The sequence below is a fragment of the Tenrec ecaudatus genome, chromosome 1, assembly GCF_050624435.1.
Source record: "Tenrec ecaudatus isolate mTenEca1 chromosome 1, mTenEca1.hap1, whole genome shotgun sequence".
NCBI classification, from domain to species: Eukaryota; Metazoa; Chordata; class Mammalia; order Afrosoricida; family Tenrecidae; genus Tenrec; species Tenrec ecaudatus.
In genome coordinates, this window is record NC_134530.1 from 19,340,673 (window position 1) to 19,360,204 (window position 19,532).

At 38.9% G+C, this 19,532-nt stretch overlaps 2 protein-coding genes across 2 annotated transcripts; both read left to right on the plus strand.

Annotated features, from left to right (window-relative positions):
* Positions 1-2,194: 2,194 nt before the first annotated feature.
* LOC142449858 (olfactory receptor 7A10-like) lies at positions 2,195-3,148 on the plus strand. The gene has a single exon (XM_075551170.1). It carries the CDS (start codon positions 2,195-2,197, stop codon positions 3,146-3,148), a length of 954 nt encoding a protein of 317 aa, XP_075407285.1.
* A 14,487-nt stretch (positions 3,149-17,635) lies between these two features.
* LOC142449916 (olfactory receptor 7A5-like) lies at positions 17,636-18,922 on the plus strand. Its single transcript, XM_075551298.1, has 2 exons — positions 17,636-18,559; positions 18,887-18,922. The coding sequence occupies exons 1-2, from the start codon at positions 17,657-17,659 to the stop codon at positions 18,920-18,922; spliced, it is 939 nt and encodes a 312-aa protein (XP_075407413.1). The 5' UTR covers positions 17,636-17,656.
* The last annotated feature ends 610 nt before the right edge of the window (positions 18,923-19,532 follow it).

A 19,532-nucleotide genomic window follows, 5' to 3' on the forward strand; every position in this document is an offset into this window, starting at 1 on the left:
GTAAGTTTTCCGGGGAGGATTAAAATGCACGTAAAAATTTTGAATGGCATCAAATGCTTATTGTGATTTGACTTTATGACTTTTTCTCTTTAGTCGATGTTTACTTTTTCTACATTTAATTTTTTTAACTAGTTGATGTAAGATGTTACATAAACTGATTTCAAATTTTGAACCACCCTCTCACTGCTGCAATAAATACCACTTAGCTGTAGTATATTATACTGGTCATAGATAGTTGGATTCAGCATTTAGTATTATGTTGAAAAATTTTTCATTTATTGTCATGGATAATATTGAATGGTAATCTTCTTTGTTATATATTTGTACCTGGTTTTGATATTACTCACTGACTTTGAACCGATTCTGACTCACAGAGACCCTTTAGGACAGAGTTTAACTGTCCCCCTTAGTTTCCATTACTTACTTTTCTCCGATTCTTACATACTTTATAATAATCTTCTTTCTCCCCTGTTGTCTAGCTCATTCTTTCTTTCCTCTCAGTAGACTGGCTTTCTTACATGGCTGAAAATGGCCGTAAATAAAATCGTTGCCCAAGGGACTAGGGGTTTTTGAAATACCCAAAGACCTGGTTTTGGATTACTGACTCTCAATTCAGTTCTCACAGGAGGGCAAAACTGACTTTAAATTTAGTGCTCTTTTGTTCTTGAATTGGCTCAGCCTCCATAATACATCATCAGAGATCAATGTGGAGAGAGTAGGAGCAGTTATCAGTAAATGAGGTACACGTTGAGCAGACACCTTAAGCTGCCCTCTACAGTCCAAAAAGGGAAATACTATACCACCTAGAAACTGAGGGAAGAGTAACTTTTGTGGAAGACTGAATTATATACCGTTAATGTACATTATATTAGTATATACAAATAACACTACACTGCAGGACATAACAATATTGATACTGTCAGCTGTCACCAAGTCAACTCCAACTCTGGATGAACCCACATGTGCAGAGTAGAACTGGGCTTTGGATTTTCAAGGCTGTGACCTTTGGGAAGCAGATCACCAGGCTTGCCTTTAGATTTCTCCATATTGATTGTAAATGACAAACACTTAGCTAGTAGTCCAATGCTTGTTCATTTGCACCACCTAGCGGCTCAGTAAAATACATTATGATATGATATAATGTGGTTTGTTGTAATAATACATATAAAATTATAAATGACGTTTAAGCTCCTTATCATGGAATCTTCTACAACCTCACAACAACCTGATCCCATATTCCCATCACTTTTAGCTACAACTTCAGTCCAGGTTCCTTTGTTGCCCCTCAGTTACACCATCCACTGTGTTGTCAAAGGGGGTGAGGAATAGTCCTGTGTCGGGGGAGCACAGGCGCTGTCTCTGTACAACATGTTCTTCTCGTGACTAGCATCCAAACTGCATTCAGGTTTCTCTTTATCACAAGTGAATATACTAAGAAGAATTTCTTTTTACTTGATAACTCGCTTACATCTTACTGTAAATTGCATGGTTTACAAAATTGCACAAATATTGAAGAAATCAACACAGTCTGATATAAGTTCTTTACTGCAATTCCCCGGTGTATTTAGCTTATCCTGCTGCTTCCCTGTGTTTCCTGTTTCCATTCCTCCTTCCTCCATAACCCTCTGAATTCTGTTCCTGGGAAAGTGCTTCCCTCTTGACCTTAATGTAGCTGATTACTGCTGTTTGGATGGGAGTTCTGTTCCAGACGTGACTGCTGTGTGCCTGCTCCATGAGTCCATTGCATCAATCGTCTTGGCATTTCCAATACTCTTCCAACCTCTGTGAAGGGTGAGCGCAATACTTGCATCTTCTAAGAGTAAAATCACATTAAATAAGAGTTAAAATTTTATTTTTTTCTCTGAGATTCTCACAATTTTCAAGAATACTTGGCATAAAATATTTGGTCAAACACATTTGTTGAATTAACAATCAAAGTCTTAATGAATTTGGAGAGAAATATAAAGTTTTAGGGAAAAGATGGTAATGGAACAAAGGACAACTTGACAGTTTCAGCTTCAAACAGAATATTGAGCACATGAGATTCAAGAACATGAGATATACAGATATGAATATGGATTAATTGGTTGATTGTTAAAATTATAAATAGCAGTATGTCCCTTAAACTGTTCTTAAGAGATTATGGCAGAGTTTGCAATGCTCTTTTCCCTTTCCCAGTAGTTTCATCAGCTCCATGGAACCAGGAAACCACACTCATGTTCCACAATTCATCCTTCTGGGGCTTTCTGAAGAGGCAGAGCTGCAGCCCCTCCTCTTTGGACTGTTCCTCTCCATGTACCTGGTCACCTTCACTGGGAACCTGCTCATCATCCTGGCCATCACCACAGACTCCCACCTCCACACACCCATGTACTTCTTCCTCTCCAACCTCTCCTTTGCTGACATCTGTTTCACCTCCACCACTGTCCCAAAGATGCTGATGAACATCCAGATGCAGAACAAAGTAATTACATATGAAGACTGCATCACACAGATGTACTTTTTCTTGCTTTTTGCGGGCTTAGACAACTTCCTATTGACAGTGATGGCCTATGACAGGTTTGTGGCCATCTGTCACCCAATGCACTATATGGTCATCATGAACCCAAGATTCTGTGGCCTCCTGCTTCTGACCGCCTGGGCATTGTCATTTCTGCAGTCTCTATTAAATGTTTTATTGCTTTTACGACTGTCTTTTTGTACAGAACTGAAAATCTCCCATTTTTTCTGTGAATTTAATCAGGTTGTCCATCTTGCTTGTTCTGACACATTCCTCAATGACTTAGTCATGTATTTAGTAAGTGCAACTCTGGGTGTTATTCCATTCAGTGGGATTCTTTTCTCTTACATCAAGATTGTGTCCTCTATTTTGAAAATGTCATCAGCTGAGGGCAAATATAAAGCCTTTTCCACCTGTGGGTCTCACCTCTCTGTGGTCTCCTTGTTCTATGGTACAGCTTTAGGTGTTTATTTTAGCTTGGCTGCTATTGAAAACTCCAGGGCCACTGCAATCGCCTCAGTGATGTACACTGTAGCCACACCCATGCTGAATCCTTTTATCTACAGTCTTAGAAATAAAGACATAAAGCAAGCCCTAAGAAAACTGTTCAGTGGAGGAACATCGTATATCACAGAAACTCATCCTTAAGTTTAGAGAGCTACTTTTGAAAAACAAAATTTGAAATAATAAAAATCTGTATTATACTTTCTTGAGTTCTAACTGTGCTTATGTATATAATTCCATCTCCTAAATTTAAGACATAATATGAAAAATTGAATACATAATGTGAAAATACTTCCAGTGCATTTTCTTAAAAATATATTTACTTTAACGGAATCTTCATTTCCATGTGAAATTTTTTAAGGTGCTTCAGCTATATATAAGAAAGAGATTTTTCATTACTCGCCATAGAGGAATTGCATACAATTATCCCAGGGACCAGTGCTCATTATTATCCTGAGCCTTAAAAACAGGCACAGAATTCCTGTGATTCTTATTTTGGAAAATATTTTTCTTGTGATTCCATCTGTCTTAAACCTTCAACCCACCTGGGTATTTTCTTTATACTGAAGTCCTTTTGAATATTTTGAGCATGAAATTTTTAAACCTGTTTTTATGAAATTATTCAAAGCACTAGTGGAATATTCAAACATTGAATATGGCTTCCAGAACCACACTGAAAACCACACCCGATTAGCATGTTCATATCTCTTCTATCATCAGAAAGATGGTAGAATCAAAAAGACTGAAGTTATTGACTCCCTATGCATGATTAATCTCCTGCCATCCAGATAGTAGGAATTTCTGTTGTAATAGTTAGTTCAATACCATTGTTTTCAAGACCTCTGTAGACCTCCATTTGTTTAACAAATGTATACGCATCCCTTCCTGGCTTCAATGATGCTACAGGAATTCGGCCTTTATTGTTTCAAACTAACACAGTGCTCCCCAATTATGCTTGATCATGAAATTATCTTCATCAAGGCATCGCCTCACGTGTGCCCTTGAGTCTCTCCCTGCGATCTCATCAAGATCTCAAATAATTACATGTGAAACTCTTGGTTTTCATGATCCCTATATTTTCTCTGCACTGAGGAAGCAGCTCAGTTGAGTTAAGTTTTGGGCTACTTGAAAGATTAGAGTTTCAAACCCATTCACTGCTCAGAGGGAGAAATATGAGACCATATGCTCCCATTTGGCTGACAGCGTTACTTTTTTTTTTTGCATGTTTACACTGTCTGATGTCTCCATGCATCCACTTTTCAATTGTCTGTCCTCAAGGGAGGAGGTTATATGTAAACCATTGTGATCAGTTCTCCCTTTCTCCCCCACATTCCCTTTACCCTCCTGGTATGGCTACTCTCTTTGTAGGTCCTGAAGGGTTTATCTGTCCTGGATTCCCTGTGTTTCCAGGTCTTATGTGTACCAGTATAAGATAGAATTGGGATTATGATAGTGGGGGGAGGAAGCACTAAGGAGCTAGAGCAATGGTATATGTTTAATTGGTGTTATACTGCACCCTACCTGGCTCATCTCCTTCCCATGAGCCATCTGTACAAGGGATAGTCACTTACCTATAGATGGGATGTGGGACTCCCCTCTCAACTCCCCCTCCTTCACAATGATATGATTTTTTGTTCTTTGGTGCCTGATACTTGATCCTATTGACACCTTGTGGTTACACAGGCTGGCGTGCTTCTTCCATGTGGGCTTTGTTTCTTCTCAGTTGGATAACCACTCGTTTATCTTCATGTCTTTAAGACTCCAGATGCTATATCATTTCATAGGTGACCACCATCTGCTTTCTTCACCATATTTGCTTATGTACCTGCTTTGCCTTCAGCAATCATGTTGGGAAGGTGAGCATCATGGAATGCTAGGTTAATAGGACAAAGTGTTCTTGTATTGAGGGAGTACCTGAGTAGAGGCCCAACGTCCATTGGCTATCTTAATACTAAACCCATATAGATCTATTTCCTAATAGTCATATAGAAATATATTTACATATGCAAATGCCTATATTTAAACCTTTGTCAATGCACTTTGCCAACTAGGAATGGAGGTTGAGGGGAGCGAGGGGAAAAATGAGGAGCTGCTACCAAGGGTTGAAGTAGCAAGAAAATGTTTTGAGAATGATGATGGCAACAAATGTATATATGTGTTTGACACAATGGATTTATGTATGGATTGTGATAAGAGTTGTACGGGCCCTCAATAAAATTATTTCTATAAGAAATTGCAGCTTTGTAAACTGTATCACACAGTTCAGTTCAGTCCAATGAGTCAGACACACTTGAGAGCAGGGGAAGTGGGTGGGTCATACAGGAGTGTTAAGTACTAGCCCCCTATTCCTTCATGAAAAATGTAGACTCGATTCAAACCCACTGTCATGGGGTCCACCTCACAGCACACAGACAGTGATGAATAACTGCCTCATAGGATGTCGGAAGCTGGAATTTTTTTCAGAGAGGCAGACTACCGCATGTTTCAACCAGGGAGCAGGTAGTGGATTTGAATCTCCATTTTTGGTTAGCAGCCTAGCACTTTAACTAGGGGAATGCCTTATAAAATGAGTGAACAACCTGATTACATCCAAATTCCCTTAAGATTTTTTCACATATTTTTAAAAATTTTTTTAAATCATCTTATTGAGGGATCATACAACTTTTATCGCAATCCATATATATATCTCCATCATGTCAGGCTCATTTGTACAATTGTACAATTGTTGCCCTCATCATCTCAAAATATATGCTTTCTATTTGAGCCCTTGATATCAGCTCCTCATTTTTCCCCTCCCTTCCTGCTCCTTCTACTTGAGCCCTTGGTGTCAGTGCATGTCCCTCCTCCCTGGCCCTCCCTCCCTCCTGAAATCTTGATAATTCATAATCTTTTTTGGATGTCTTACCCCAACTGCTGTGACTCTTCACCTACTTTTCTGTTGTCTGTTCCCCCGCATGTGGGTTATACATAGATCATTGTGATCTGCTCCCCTTATTTTCCCCCACCTTATGTTATCCTCCTGGTATGGCTACACTCATTATTGGTCCTGAGGGGTTTATCTGTCCTGAATTCACGATGTGTTGAGCTCTTATTTGTACCAGTGTACATGATTTAGTTTAGCTGGATTTGCAAGTTGAATTGGGGTCATGATAGTGGCGGTGGGGAATCATTAAAGAACTAGAGGAAAGTTGTATGTTTCATCCCTGCTATACTGCACCCTGACTGGCTTGTCTCTTCCTTGTGACTACTGTAATTTGTTCTCCACTTGTCTACAGATTGGCTTTGGGTCTTGGTTCCGCGAGCTGGCTCTTTTTTATGTTTCCATTCAAATATGTACAGTTAGTCATGATTTCTTTAGAATGGATGCTTTGTGGAGTATGACTTGAGTATTTGATAACACCAAAAAAATTTTAAAAAACACCCAAAGAATGACTGCCATGGAGTCAGTACCAGCTCAGCAGCTCTAAAGGACAGGGTTAAATTGCCTCTGTAGGTTCTCAAACCTGGAATTCTCTACAGGAGTAGTAAGACCCAGCTTCTTTTGTGGAGCATTTGGTGGTTTCGAACACCTCACCTTGAGGAGCACAGTCCAACTCTGCCACATATTCTTAGATACTCCTCTTTTAAGGACAAATAATACTGTAGTAAAATATATAATATAAAATTAACAATTCAAACATTGTGAAAATCACTCCTTGTGCTTACGTCAAAAATTCTCTATTAGTGGATCCCAACCTGTTGGTTGTGAACCGTTTGGGTGTCGAAGACCACTTCACAGGGGTTGCCTATGACCAATGGAAACACTGTTCCTCTATCCATCTCAAGGCGGGTCCCTCCATATGCAGATACACCCACATATGAGTACCCTATATCAGGACACCATCGCACTAGCTCCATCGTGAACAAACGCAGGTGTATGTGACAGGGTTGGTGCCATAATGTACTTATGACACCAGTCACACAGGTGTAGAGAGTTGCTACTGCATTGAGAGCAGCTACTGTGTAGAAAGCAGCTGCTGTGTTGAAAGCAGTAGGATTAGAGGTAAAACACGTCATGAATTTTAATTACTGGCTAAAAGTAATATAATGTACTGTAAAATCATTAACTACTGATATGTATGTATATATATATATATGATTATGATTGGAACTTAATCTGGATGTTGATTGGTTTTTTATATTCAGCTGTGGTTGATATGAATACTGCCCCCTTGTGATAGTAACAGGTATGGTAAAAAAAAAACAAACTACAGAAAGAATGGTAAACCATAGGAAACTTTAATGAACTGCATTGACTGAACTCTGCCGTGCATTATGCTTTGTATTACGAAAGCTATTGTTATATATTATTTTCATTAGCAAACCATCCCATGACAAGGGATCATGTAGAGAAGAATGTTAAGAAAAGAAAATATAGTGAGGATTTGTTACAGTATGGTTTTACGTCAATAATTACAACAGGAATTGAGACAGCACAATGTGTTATTTGTGTGAAGTTCTATCAGCCGATTCTATGAAGCTGAAGAAACTGAAATGCCATTTTGATAGCAAGCATCTAAGCTTTGCTGGCACGGAGACCAACTATTTAGAAGCAACGCTGATGGACTCAAGAAAGCCAGACTTGACACTGGTGGGAAGTACCACAAACAAACGTAACAGATGTTGAAACTTCATATTTGGTGGCACTCAGAATTGCAATAGCTATGAAACCTCACACCATTGGTGAGGATTTATTGTTGTCAGTGGCCAAAGACATTGTACAAGTTATGATTGGAGACAAATTTGTTACAAAATTGAGTGCACAGTCTGCAGAAGAATAGATGACATGTCTGCTGATATTTTGGATCAGGTAATCAAGGAAATTAAATCTGCTCCACGTCCAATAATTTACATCCAGCTTGATGACATTGCACACTGTTCCCAGTTACTGATTTACATGAGGTATATTAATGGTGGTGCCGCTATAGATAAGTTTCTTTTTTCACATCTTTTGTAAAGACAACTACTACACATAATGCATTTGACTCAGTTGAATCGCTTTGAAAGAGCATAAGGTCTCTTGGGAAAAGGTTTGTGGTGTTTGCACAGATGGTGCTCCAGCTATACTAGGGAGTTGATCTGGATTTCAACGTTTGCTACTGAATGAGTCACCAAAAGTCACTGAACTCACTGTATGGCTCATCACAAATATTAGCAATGAAGATGCTGCTCCCAGAGTTACGAGAAGTAATGAAAAGCGTGATAAGCTCCATGAATTTTGAAAAGGCAAACACCTGAAACAGCCAACTGTTGTCGCAACTGTGCATTAGTTGGATGCACCGAATAATGCTTTGCTTTTTCACACTGAAATGAGATGGTTGTCAAGAGGAAAAGTGTTAAAATGTATTTTTTGAGGTTCATGATGATCTCTAAATGTTTTTACATCAGAATTCCAGGGCTCTGATTGCCATCAGCAAATCTCCATGTGGCTCATGGTCAGTAATGTCTCACTGGGAGTGAGCATGGGTCCCATCTCCAGCAAGCTATTTATCTCCTTAGCACCTCCAAATGAGGTCATAATGCTGTGATCTGATTGACAGGCTAAATTCCACCCCTTCACTCTCAAGTCTCAAATTGAAAAACAAATTATGTAACTACCACACTCAATTTTCTGACACAATCACTGATGACAAAATGGGTGCACAGGCTAATGTGGTGAATAAAGCTAATGGTGTCTGGCTAGCAAAAGCTACAGCATCTGTGGTCTGAAAAGTTTAAAGATAAACAAGCAGCCAACTAACTAGCTGAGAAGCAACAAAGTCCACATTGATGATGCACACCAGCCTGCATGATAATGTTGACAGTGGGATCAGGTACCAGGCATCAAAGGCTCAGAACAAAAAATTATATCTATGTGAGTGAGGGGGAGGGTGGAGTGGAAACCCATAGCCCATCTGTAGACAATTGGACATCCCCTTACAGAAGGATCATAAGGATGACATGAGCCAATCAGGGTGCAGTATAGCCCCGATGAAACATACACCTTTCCTCTAGTTCTTTAATGCTTCTTTCCCCCTCTGTCATGACCCCATTTCTACCTTACAAATCTGGCTAGACCAGAGCATGTACACTGGTAGAGGTAAGAGGTCACAGCACAGGGTATCTAGGATAGATAAACCCCTCAGGATCAATAATTAGAGTAGCAATACCAAAAGGCTAAGGGGAAAGTGGGAGAAGAATAGGTGAACCTATCCCAATGATCAGGATATAACTTCCGCCCAGGGGGACAACAACAACGAAAGTTGGTGATGGTGTAAGACATGAAAAAACAATAATTTATAAGCTACCAAGCGTTCATGAGGGAAGGGAAGGTGGGGAAGGGGAAAATGAGCTGATATCAAGGGCTCAAGGAGAAACAAACTTTTGAAAAGGATGAAGGCAATATATGTACAAATGTGCTTGACTCATGGATGCATGCATTGCGATAAGAATTATAAGAGCTCCCAATAAATTATTTTGAAATTATGACACATCTCTGAGTTTAGCAGTTGAACAATTCCAGGAAGACATAAAATGTACATTTGAAAAATGTTGTATGCAAATGTTTGTGTATATATGAACAATGATATTTTTCTTTATTTTGGACTCATTGCCATATCCTCATATTTTGTTCTTTCTGGAAAACCACCTAGAAACTTAAAAAAATTAATTCTTATTTCAAGAGGAAAAGCACTCATGGAGATCTGCCGTGGCCCACTCTCATATGACAAACCACGGGACTTATTTCTGCTGCCTTGTTTCCACTGTCTCAGATCAGAAAATTGAAATGAAATGCTCCAGAGTAGTTTATTTTAATTGGGTAGTGGGCTTTAAATGTGTGCAAATGTTGTGAAAATTGATATGTCAATATTCAAAATAGCTGGAAATAGAAATACCAGACAACCCAGCAATTCCTCTGCTGAGTAGATACCTGAAAGAAGTAACAACACAGACAGATGTATGCTTTCCTATGTTTATCACAGAGAGTTCACAATAAACTGGGAACAGCTCAAATGTCTATCAGTGGGAGAATTGATAAAGAAACTGGTACATAAACACAATTGAATACTGCGTATTCATAAGAAGAGTGACGAATCCATGAAAGTTCTGATGATGGATGAACTGGAAAATCATGATGCTGAGTGGTTATTCAATCACTAAAAAAGAAATATTGTATGGGCCAGGACTATAAGATGAAGGGAGACTTCTGTTCTCGGGTCAGGTAATCTTTGAATCCATTCTGTGTCTGCCTAATGCTCACAGTCTATGTATCATGCAATTATTTGTCCATCTTTGTAACCACTTTGACAGAGGTCTTCTTAGATGCGGTCGGTTACTTATGTTGAAGAGAGAAGGACACAAGAACAACTTCCTTCACAGGTCACAACAGGTTCTGATTAGAAACTCCCACTCAGTAAACTGGATTGTGTCTTGAACTCACCTGCAGTGCATTTAAGAAACTGAATGACTCTCTTGGATTAAGGCACTACTGCGAGAAGATGCAGATGGAAGGCAGGTCAGCAAGGCCATGGAGTATTTCAAACTCTCTACTTTAATGACATCTGTGAATCATCTAGCAGGCATGGCTCTACTTTGGGGAATGAGCATTATTGATTGACCTTTGTCCAACCCTAAGTTTTGCAAAAGTATTGTCCAATCACTTGAATATTGGATCTGTATAGGTCAACAATCTATGAAACTTTGTGTTGTGGTCCCAAAGCTGTCCTGTACATATATACTTTCATTTCCTAATGAGTATTTGAAATTTTACTACCTTCGCTAAATATTAATTTATCATTATACTTATGACATACCCTAGGGAGGTGATTTATAATGTTACCATTTAAAGGCTAATCATGTTTCTCAAATGGACCACTACCTCTTTTTTGTAATACTGTGGTGGCTTGTGTGTTGCTGTAAACATGTCACTGAAATTACAAAAGACAAACTCAACAAGTTTCTTTCAGGGGAGCTTCCAAACAGAGAATAGAACACAAGAAAGAATGTAGCTGTCCACTTCAGAGGAACTGACCACAACCCCCTTACGCACAGCATCAGGACACCGTCAGATACTGAAGGCCTACTGAACAGAAGGAGAGCTTTGCCAGACAGAGTGCCAGAAGATGAGCCCCTCCGGTCAGAGGGCACTCAGAACGTGACAGAGGAAGAGCTGCCTTCTCCAAGTAGAGTTGTCTACATTGCCAGGGACGGTGTCAACGCTGCAGAGTAGAGCCTTCCAGTGCTTCATTGGCTGATGGGGCATGACTCAAAATGAAAAAAATTAAACGCCTGCAAAAATCACCTAATATTCAGAACTTGGAATCTATGAAGCAGGAATCTAGGGAAACAGGAAGTCATAAAATAAGTAATGGAATATAAAATGATTGAGATTCTGGACATGAATGCGTTGAAACGGGGCATTTAAAATCAGAAAATCGTACAGTTCACTATGCCATGAATGACACCTTCATGAGGAAAGGTGTGAATTTATTGGCAGAAAAAATCTCTCTTCATTTTAAATTGACATTATTTTATTGTGGGGTCTTACAGAGCTTATACCAATTCATGTATCAATGTATAAAACACATCTGTACATATGTCACCATTATCCTTTTCAAAACATTTTGTTTCTACTTGAGCCCTTGGTATAAGCTCCTATTTTTCCCTCCCCCATCCTCCTACCCTCCTGACCCCTTCATAATTATAAATTATTATTATTTTCATAACTCACACTGTCTGCAGTCTCCCTTCACCAACATTTCTGTTGTTTGTACCCCTATGGGTGGTGGTGGTAATATAGATGATTGTGATCTGTTGCCCCTCTGAAAGGATATTTCAAGAGCTATCTTTAAGTGCAGTGCTATCTGTGATAGGATTATATTTATTCCTTTTCAAGGAAAGCAAACAATACAACTTATATTACAAATTACACATGTAACACAAGACTTAATGTTGAAGAAATTGTAGGATTCTGCCAATGCTCTCAGTATGAAATGGATAAACATGCACTTTAGAATGCTTAATAAATATTGGCTAATGGAATATTTCATATAAATGGGAGTACATGATACATGGCCTCTGGAGTGCCCCTCACCCCACACAGACCAATGGAACCCTTGTGACACGGAAGTGAAGCTCTCCTTGGGTGCTAGAATGCATCCTCAGTGGGAACAAGACCCATGATATCTTGATATCTATAGCTATCTATTTATCCATCTATCTATTTATGTATCTCTAATACACTTTCACAAGTGTGAGAAATTCCCTTGATACATATTATTTTTCCTATCTCTCTGTGTCTCTATAGCCATACAGAGAAATGGAGAAGTGAGTAAGCACAATCGGGCTCCAATCCCTGGGTCAGATGTTAAACTGGAGTCTTAACAAGACCCAGGAACTGCTGTGGTTGGCCAACCAGGAAGCAGGAAGACCACCCAGGAAGCCGAAAGATCACAGGCTGGTGCAGAAAGAGGCAGAAAAGTTCAAGTTCAACAGGTCAGGCTTCAGACTGCAGAGTAAAAAACAAAAAAACAAAGTTGGCAGTCATATGGCAAGTCATGGATAGCTCTCAAATTGTGAGGCAATAGAGCAGGCCTTTGGCTTAAAGCCAAAACACCAGGGCCAGAGACAGATGTTGGAAGCTGATCCAGCAAGGAGGAAGTGGCAAGTCCACCTACAAAGTCTGCTTACATAAGAGTAGGTCATACCCCTGAGGAAACTTTTTGTCATTTGCAGCAGAGCTGTGACATGGGTGATGCGATTGTCTCCTCCCTAATCCTCTTACATCTGCTTTACTGTTCACATTAAATTTCATCATGGAGTTTTTTTTTGTTGGATCACATCAAGGGGAAACACCAACTGGTACACTACTAAGAATCCTGGCCCAACCACATTAACGCAAAACCAAATTAACACAGTTACTAACCTAAATTTCAGCAGTTTGAAGTCTCAAAGTCACTAGTTCCTCTATGGGAGAAAGATCTGTCAGTTTGTTCTATAAAGATCCCAGCCTGGGGAACCTCTGAGGAGTTCTGCTCTACCCAACAGGTCACTCTGAGTCAGAATTGACTGCACGGCCGTCAGTTTTCTTCCTCAGTAGGAGTAGGATTCCAAGAATCACCCATTCCATATCATGTAATCTTGCTTCATGGTTTCTCAATGACAAACAATCAACTAGTATATATAGATGACACATTGTGCTCATCTGTTGACATTTTGTTTGTTTCTACCAGTAAGTATTTGTGAATACTGCTTTTGTCAGAATTCATATACCAGTATTTGCTTAAATACTTATTTTTAATTCTTTTTGTACCTAGCAGTTGAATTGCTGGTCACTTGCTGCACCTAGGGGTAGCATTTGGAGGAAACAACGATGTGTTCTTCACAATACTTGCACCCTTATCCCCGCCCTCCTCCAGCAATACATGAGGGCTATATGTGAGGGTTGGAAAAGTTGTAGCAATGTACCATTAAATATTAATGCAAATATTTAACAAATTTTTGAAGCACACTAGTAATTACTAATGTACAAAATCACTCACACAAAAATGAATTGCAAAATAGGAAGCAACACAGAATGCAATGCACTGGGTATTCACGTACAAATCTTGAGTATCCTCTAATATTAGAGTATCCTTTAATATATTTTATTCAGCCTTTGTGGTGGAGCCCATCCACATGTGTTTATCATCGCATGGACTGATCAGGTAGATATGATTTTAATTGATGCTAATAGGCAAACCAGAATGGTGAGTGGTGGAGTTCAGCTGTAAAATGTACACAAATGCCCCCGAAGCAGATACCTATCAAGCCAGAGGAGTCTCTTCCCAAGGACACTTCTTCCACTCACCATCTTCTATCTATTGGCTTAAGTGGCTCCTCCTCAGAAAGATTTCTTTCTTCTCTCCTCACGTGTTCAACTAGAGTGGATCCTGCTGCAATACCTCTTCCCATTCACAAAACAGAAAGCTAACAAATTCCCTTTCAGATAACACTTAGTATGTCTCAGGTATCATTGATTTGAATTAGCAAATCATTCTAAAAAATAATAAGAGATACCTATGAATATCTTTATATGGAATGTGAAATGTTATTATGTTATATTTTTATCATTATATTATATGATATTGTGAAATAAAATTTCAATAATATATATGAACCATATTATGGACATTGTTACATTTAGGTTTTTTATTTATTATTATCCATAGATGTGTAGACACTCGCTGAGAATGTCCTATCATCTTATCTTCCAACAGCCTATCTATATGGATGGCATTCCATTTGCTCAGGGTCTATTGTCAATTAATTGAAATAAAAGACATAGAAAAAATACAGCAGTGGTGTGGTGGAGATAGATGTGTGAGCAGAAGTGCTTCATAAAACACTGGCCTCTTGGTAAATGATATCCATCTGCGATCTTCAGGTCTTTGGAGAAAGACATGCATCTCAGAGTGATCATTAGACATTCCCCTGCATGCTGGAGACACAGCACAGTAGAGATGACCACCTTCTGTGAAAAAGCAGTCCCATGGGAGAAAGCTGTACACAGAGTTCCAAATTGTCTCCCAAAGGACAGAGTGGCACAAGTCTGAATTTTGTTCTCTTAGCTCCAGAGAAATAAAATTCTCAGGGAATGTGAGACAAAAGAATACTTCATAATGAGGAACAAGGGATTTCATCCACTAGAGCCAAAGGACTGTAAATACTTCCTCTACACTGACCAAGATCTACTCGATTCATCTAAGGTGACAAGAAAACAGAGCTATACCTTCTAGAAGGCTCACGAGTGGGTCCATCTCCATGTTCTTCCTGGGGCACAACATCTAACTTTAGCATTAACTGAGGGAGAAACTGCACTGGTGAAGTCTTATCTGGATGAGGTACAACATCTTCGCAGATGTCTGGAGAGTGGTGATGCGTGATGACCCTCTCTTTAGGTAGTATGTGTAGGCCTATCAACAGTATAACAAATAAAAGCAAGTTTAATGGATAAAGTCCTGATGAGTTAGAGTCTCTGGTCCTAGAGACTGATTCTGGCTACAGAACAATGTCTTCTTTCTCTGATCTGTCTTCCCCGGTGCTGGCTCTCATTCCTGTCACCTCCTTCTCTCAACAGCCTTCCTTGCTTCCCTGCATCAACGTGTCTCTTAACCTCATTCAACTATTTGTTCACATCGTCACTCACAAAACTCTAGTTTAGCATTAACTTATAGTCTGGACACAAAGAAATGAGTAGACATGTTCCCTTCTTGCCAGTATCTGACATTCTCCGTAAGGGAACAGACGGTAAGTGCGTGCTTATCCCGGCTCTGCAATCCTGCTGAAATGCATCATGATGTTGTTGCCCTTCCTGGGGACGTTTAGTTTTGTTGGATTCAATTAGTTAGTGTTTTGTTGAAGATTTTTTATCATGACTAATATCGAAAGATAGTCTTCCTTTATTATATATTTGTATCTGGTTTTGATATTACTCACTGCCGTTGAATCTATTCTGAGTCATAGAGACCCTGAAGGACAGAGTATAATTGTCCCCATGAGTTTCCAAGACTTTTATTCTTTCTCCCATCTTTCTCCCATGCAGTGGCTGGTGATTTCAAATTGTTGATCTTGCTGTTGCAGCGTAGTAAGTAATCCATTCTCCTACTAGGACTCCTGGATTTGATATTAGGATACAGCTGGTTTCACAGAATTTGTTAAGAAATATTCCCCTTGCTCTAGCTTATATGAAAAGGTTATAAACTATGAATATCATTAATCTTTTTTTTAGTTTATAGAATCCACTAGCATTTGACTAGTATATTAAGCAATCACTGCGTTTAATCTCAAAACGAATCCTAAGTGCACTGAATTTTGGAAAAGGAGTGAAAAAAGTACTTTTAAAAAATCCTTTTCAATTTACCTATATATGAATATTTCAATTAATTATTAATATTTTAATATTATATTTCTAATATTAGTATAAGAATTCATTAAAATAACATATATTAAAGTATTTATCTAGTTGGGTAATTCCACTATTATTACTTTTCTGGGTATTGTGAAATTTAAGTAATATAACCTTCTTTTCTCTGATTCTCATACTGATCTCCTTTCCTCCCCTTTTGTCTATTTCATTCCTTCCTTCCTCTCAGTACTCTGGCTTTCTATCACAAGGCAGAGGATGGCCACAATAAAATCTCTGCCCAAAGGATTACTGGTCTTTGAAATACCCAAAGACCTGATTTTGGATTATTGACTCTCAACTCAGGTTTTATAGGAGAGTGAAACTGACATTATCTTTTAGTGTTTTTTTCTTGCTGAATTTGCTCAGCCTCCATAACACACCATCATAGATCAATGTGGAGCGAGCAGGAGCAGTTATCAGTAAATGAGTTATGAATTGAGCAGACACCTTAACCTGTCATCTAAAGTCCAAAAAGGGAAATACTCTACCCACATAGAAATTAAAGGAAGAATACCTTTTTTGAAAGTGGAATTATACGATTCCTTTACATTATATTAGTATATACAAATAACACTACACTGTATCACATAACAATATTGAGGTTGTCAGCTGTCACCAAGTCAACTCCAACTCAAGATGAATCCACATGTGCAGAGTAAAACTGTGCTTTGCAATTTTCAAAGTTGTGCTCTTTGGGAAGCAGATCACCAGGCTTGCCTGTAGATTCCCCCGTGTTGATTGTAAATGCCAAACTCTTAGCCAGTTTCAAGTGATTTCTCAGTATAGTGCAATAGGATATGATATAATGTGGTGTGGTATAATAATATATATAAAAATAATAAATGATGTGTAAGTTTTTTATCATGGAGTCTTTTACAACCTCATAACCATCTGATCCCTTATTCCCACCACTTTAACTACAACGTCAGTTCAGATTCCTTATATGCGCATCAGGTACACCTTATGTGTCACCATAAATTCCATGGTTCACAGACCTGACCAGCATTCAAGTAATCACACACATTCTGATTTAATTCATCAATTGAAATTCCCTAATGTGTCATAGCTCATCCCGCTGCCTCTTCATGTTCCTGTTTTTATTCTCCCTTCCTTCCTTCCACTCTGAATTTTGTTGCTGGGAAAGTGCTGCCCTCCTGAATTTACATAGTTGAATATTAGTAAAAGGAGGAGAGTTCAGTTCCAGACATGTCTACTATTTGCATGCTCCATGAGTCCAGAGGACCAATTGTTTCCTTGAGTCTTTCAAATTCCATCACTCTTCCTAACTCGGGAAGGTGAGAGCCCAATAGTTGGATCTTATGCTGTTCACATCAAATAAGGGTAAGGCTTTTCTTTTTTTTCCCACTGATGTTCCCACAACTATAAAGAACACTTGGCATAAAATATTTGGTCAAACACATTTGTTGAATCGGCAAAGGGTTAATGAATTTGGAGAGAAATATGACGCTTTAAGGAAAAGATGGTATTAGAAGAAATGGCAAGTAGACAGTTTCAGCATCAAAGACAATATTGAGTACATGAGATTCAAATCGAGATACACAGGTGTGAATAGAGATTAATTAATTAATTGTTTATATTATAAATGACAGTACATCCTTTAAACTGTTAACAACTTATGATACAGATTGCAATGCTCTTGTCTCTTTCCCAGTAGTTTCATCAGCTCCATGGAACCAGGAAACCATACTAACATTCCAGAATTCATCCTTCTGGGGCTTTCTGAAGAGGCAGAGCTTCAGCCCCTACTCTTTGCACTGTTCCTCTCCATGTACCTGGTCACCTTCACTGGGAACCTGCTCATCATCCTGGCCATCACCACAGACTCCCACCTCCACACACCCATGTACTTCTTCCTCTCCAATCTCTCCTTTGCTGACATCTGTTTCACCTCCACCACTGTCCCAAAGATGCTGCTGAACATCCAGATGCAGAACAAAGTAATTACATATGAAGACTGCATCACACAGATGTACTTTTTTGTGCTTTTTGCGGCCTTGGACAACTTCCTATTGACAGTGATGGCCTATGACCGGTTTGTGGCCATCTGTCACCCCCTGCACTATATGGTCATCATGAACCCAAAATTCTGTGGCCTCCTGCTTCTGGCCTCCTGGGTATTGTCATTTGTGCACTCTCTATTAAATGCTTTATTGGTTTTGCGACTGTCTTTTTGTACAGACTTGGAAATCTCCCATTTTTTCTGTGAACTTAATCAGGTCATCCAACTTGCATGCTCTGACACCTTCCTCAATGTCTTGGTCATGTATTTAGCAAGTGGACTTCTTTGTTTTATTCCACTCACTGGGATCCTTTTCTCTTACATGAAGATTGTGTCCTCCATTTTGAAAGTTTCATCAGCTGGAGGCAAATATAAAGCCTTTTCCACCTGTGGGTCTCACCTCTCCGTGGTCTCCTTGTTCTATGGCACAGCTTTAGGGGTTTATCTTAGTTCTGCCGCTATTGAAAACTCCAGGGCTACTGCAATAGCCTCAGTGATGTACACTGTAGCGACACCCATGCTGAATCCTTTTATCTACAGTCTTAGAAACAAAGACATAAAGCAAGCCCTAATAAAAATTTTCAGCAGAGATCCATTCTATATAACGGAAACACATTCCTAAGTTTAGTGAGTTCTGTTTGAGAAAAAAATTCAAAATCACAAAAATTTGTATTATATGTCCTCTGTTCTTTAAGAGTTTATGTACATAAATCAATCTCCTTAATATTTAAGACAATAAAAAATTTAAGACATAACCTGAAATTACTTCCTGCATATTTTAAAATGTATTTACTTTAATCATATGATCCTTTAATGGCCAGTTATTTCATGATGCTTCAGTTTTCGTTATGACATAGATTTCATCACTCGCCATAGAGGAATAGCATGCAGTCATCACAAAGGTCTGGTGCTCATTATCATCATGAACCATTAAAAACTGGGACAGAGATTCTCTTATTCCTATTTTCAAAAATGTTTTTCTTGTGATTACATCTGGCATGACACCTGCAAACCCCCTGGGTTATTTTCTTTACACTGAAGTCCTGTTGAGTAATTTGAGCATGAAGTCTGTACACTTGTTCCTAATAAATTATGAAAAGCAAAAAGGTGGTATGTTCAAATATTGGAAACGGCTTCCAGACCACACTGAAAACCAGACCAGCTAAGCACGCGGATGCCTGTTCTATCATCAAAAAGATGGTGGGATCCGTAAGACCAATGTCACTGATTTCCCGGATATGACTAACTTTCTGCCATGCAGAGAGTAGGAATTTTTGTTGTAATTGTTGGTTCAAGAACAGTAGTTACAAGACCTCTCTAGACCTCAATTTGTTTAGCAATGGTTTACATATCCCTTCTTGGATTCAATGATACTAATGGAAATTTGCCTTTATGTTTTCACAAGAACCCATTGCTCTCCAATTATGCTTGACCACAAAATTATCTTCACCAAAACATCTGCCTCACTTTTGCTCTTGTGTTGCTCCCTGAAGCCTGATCAGCATCTCAAATAATCACAGGTGAATCTCTTTGTCTTTATGATT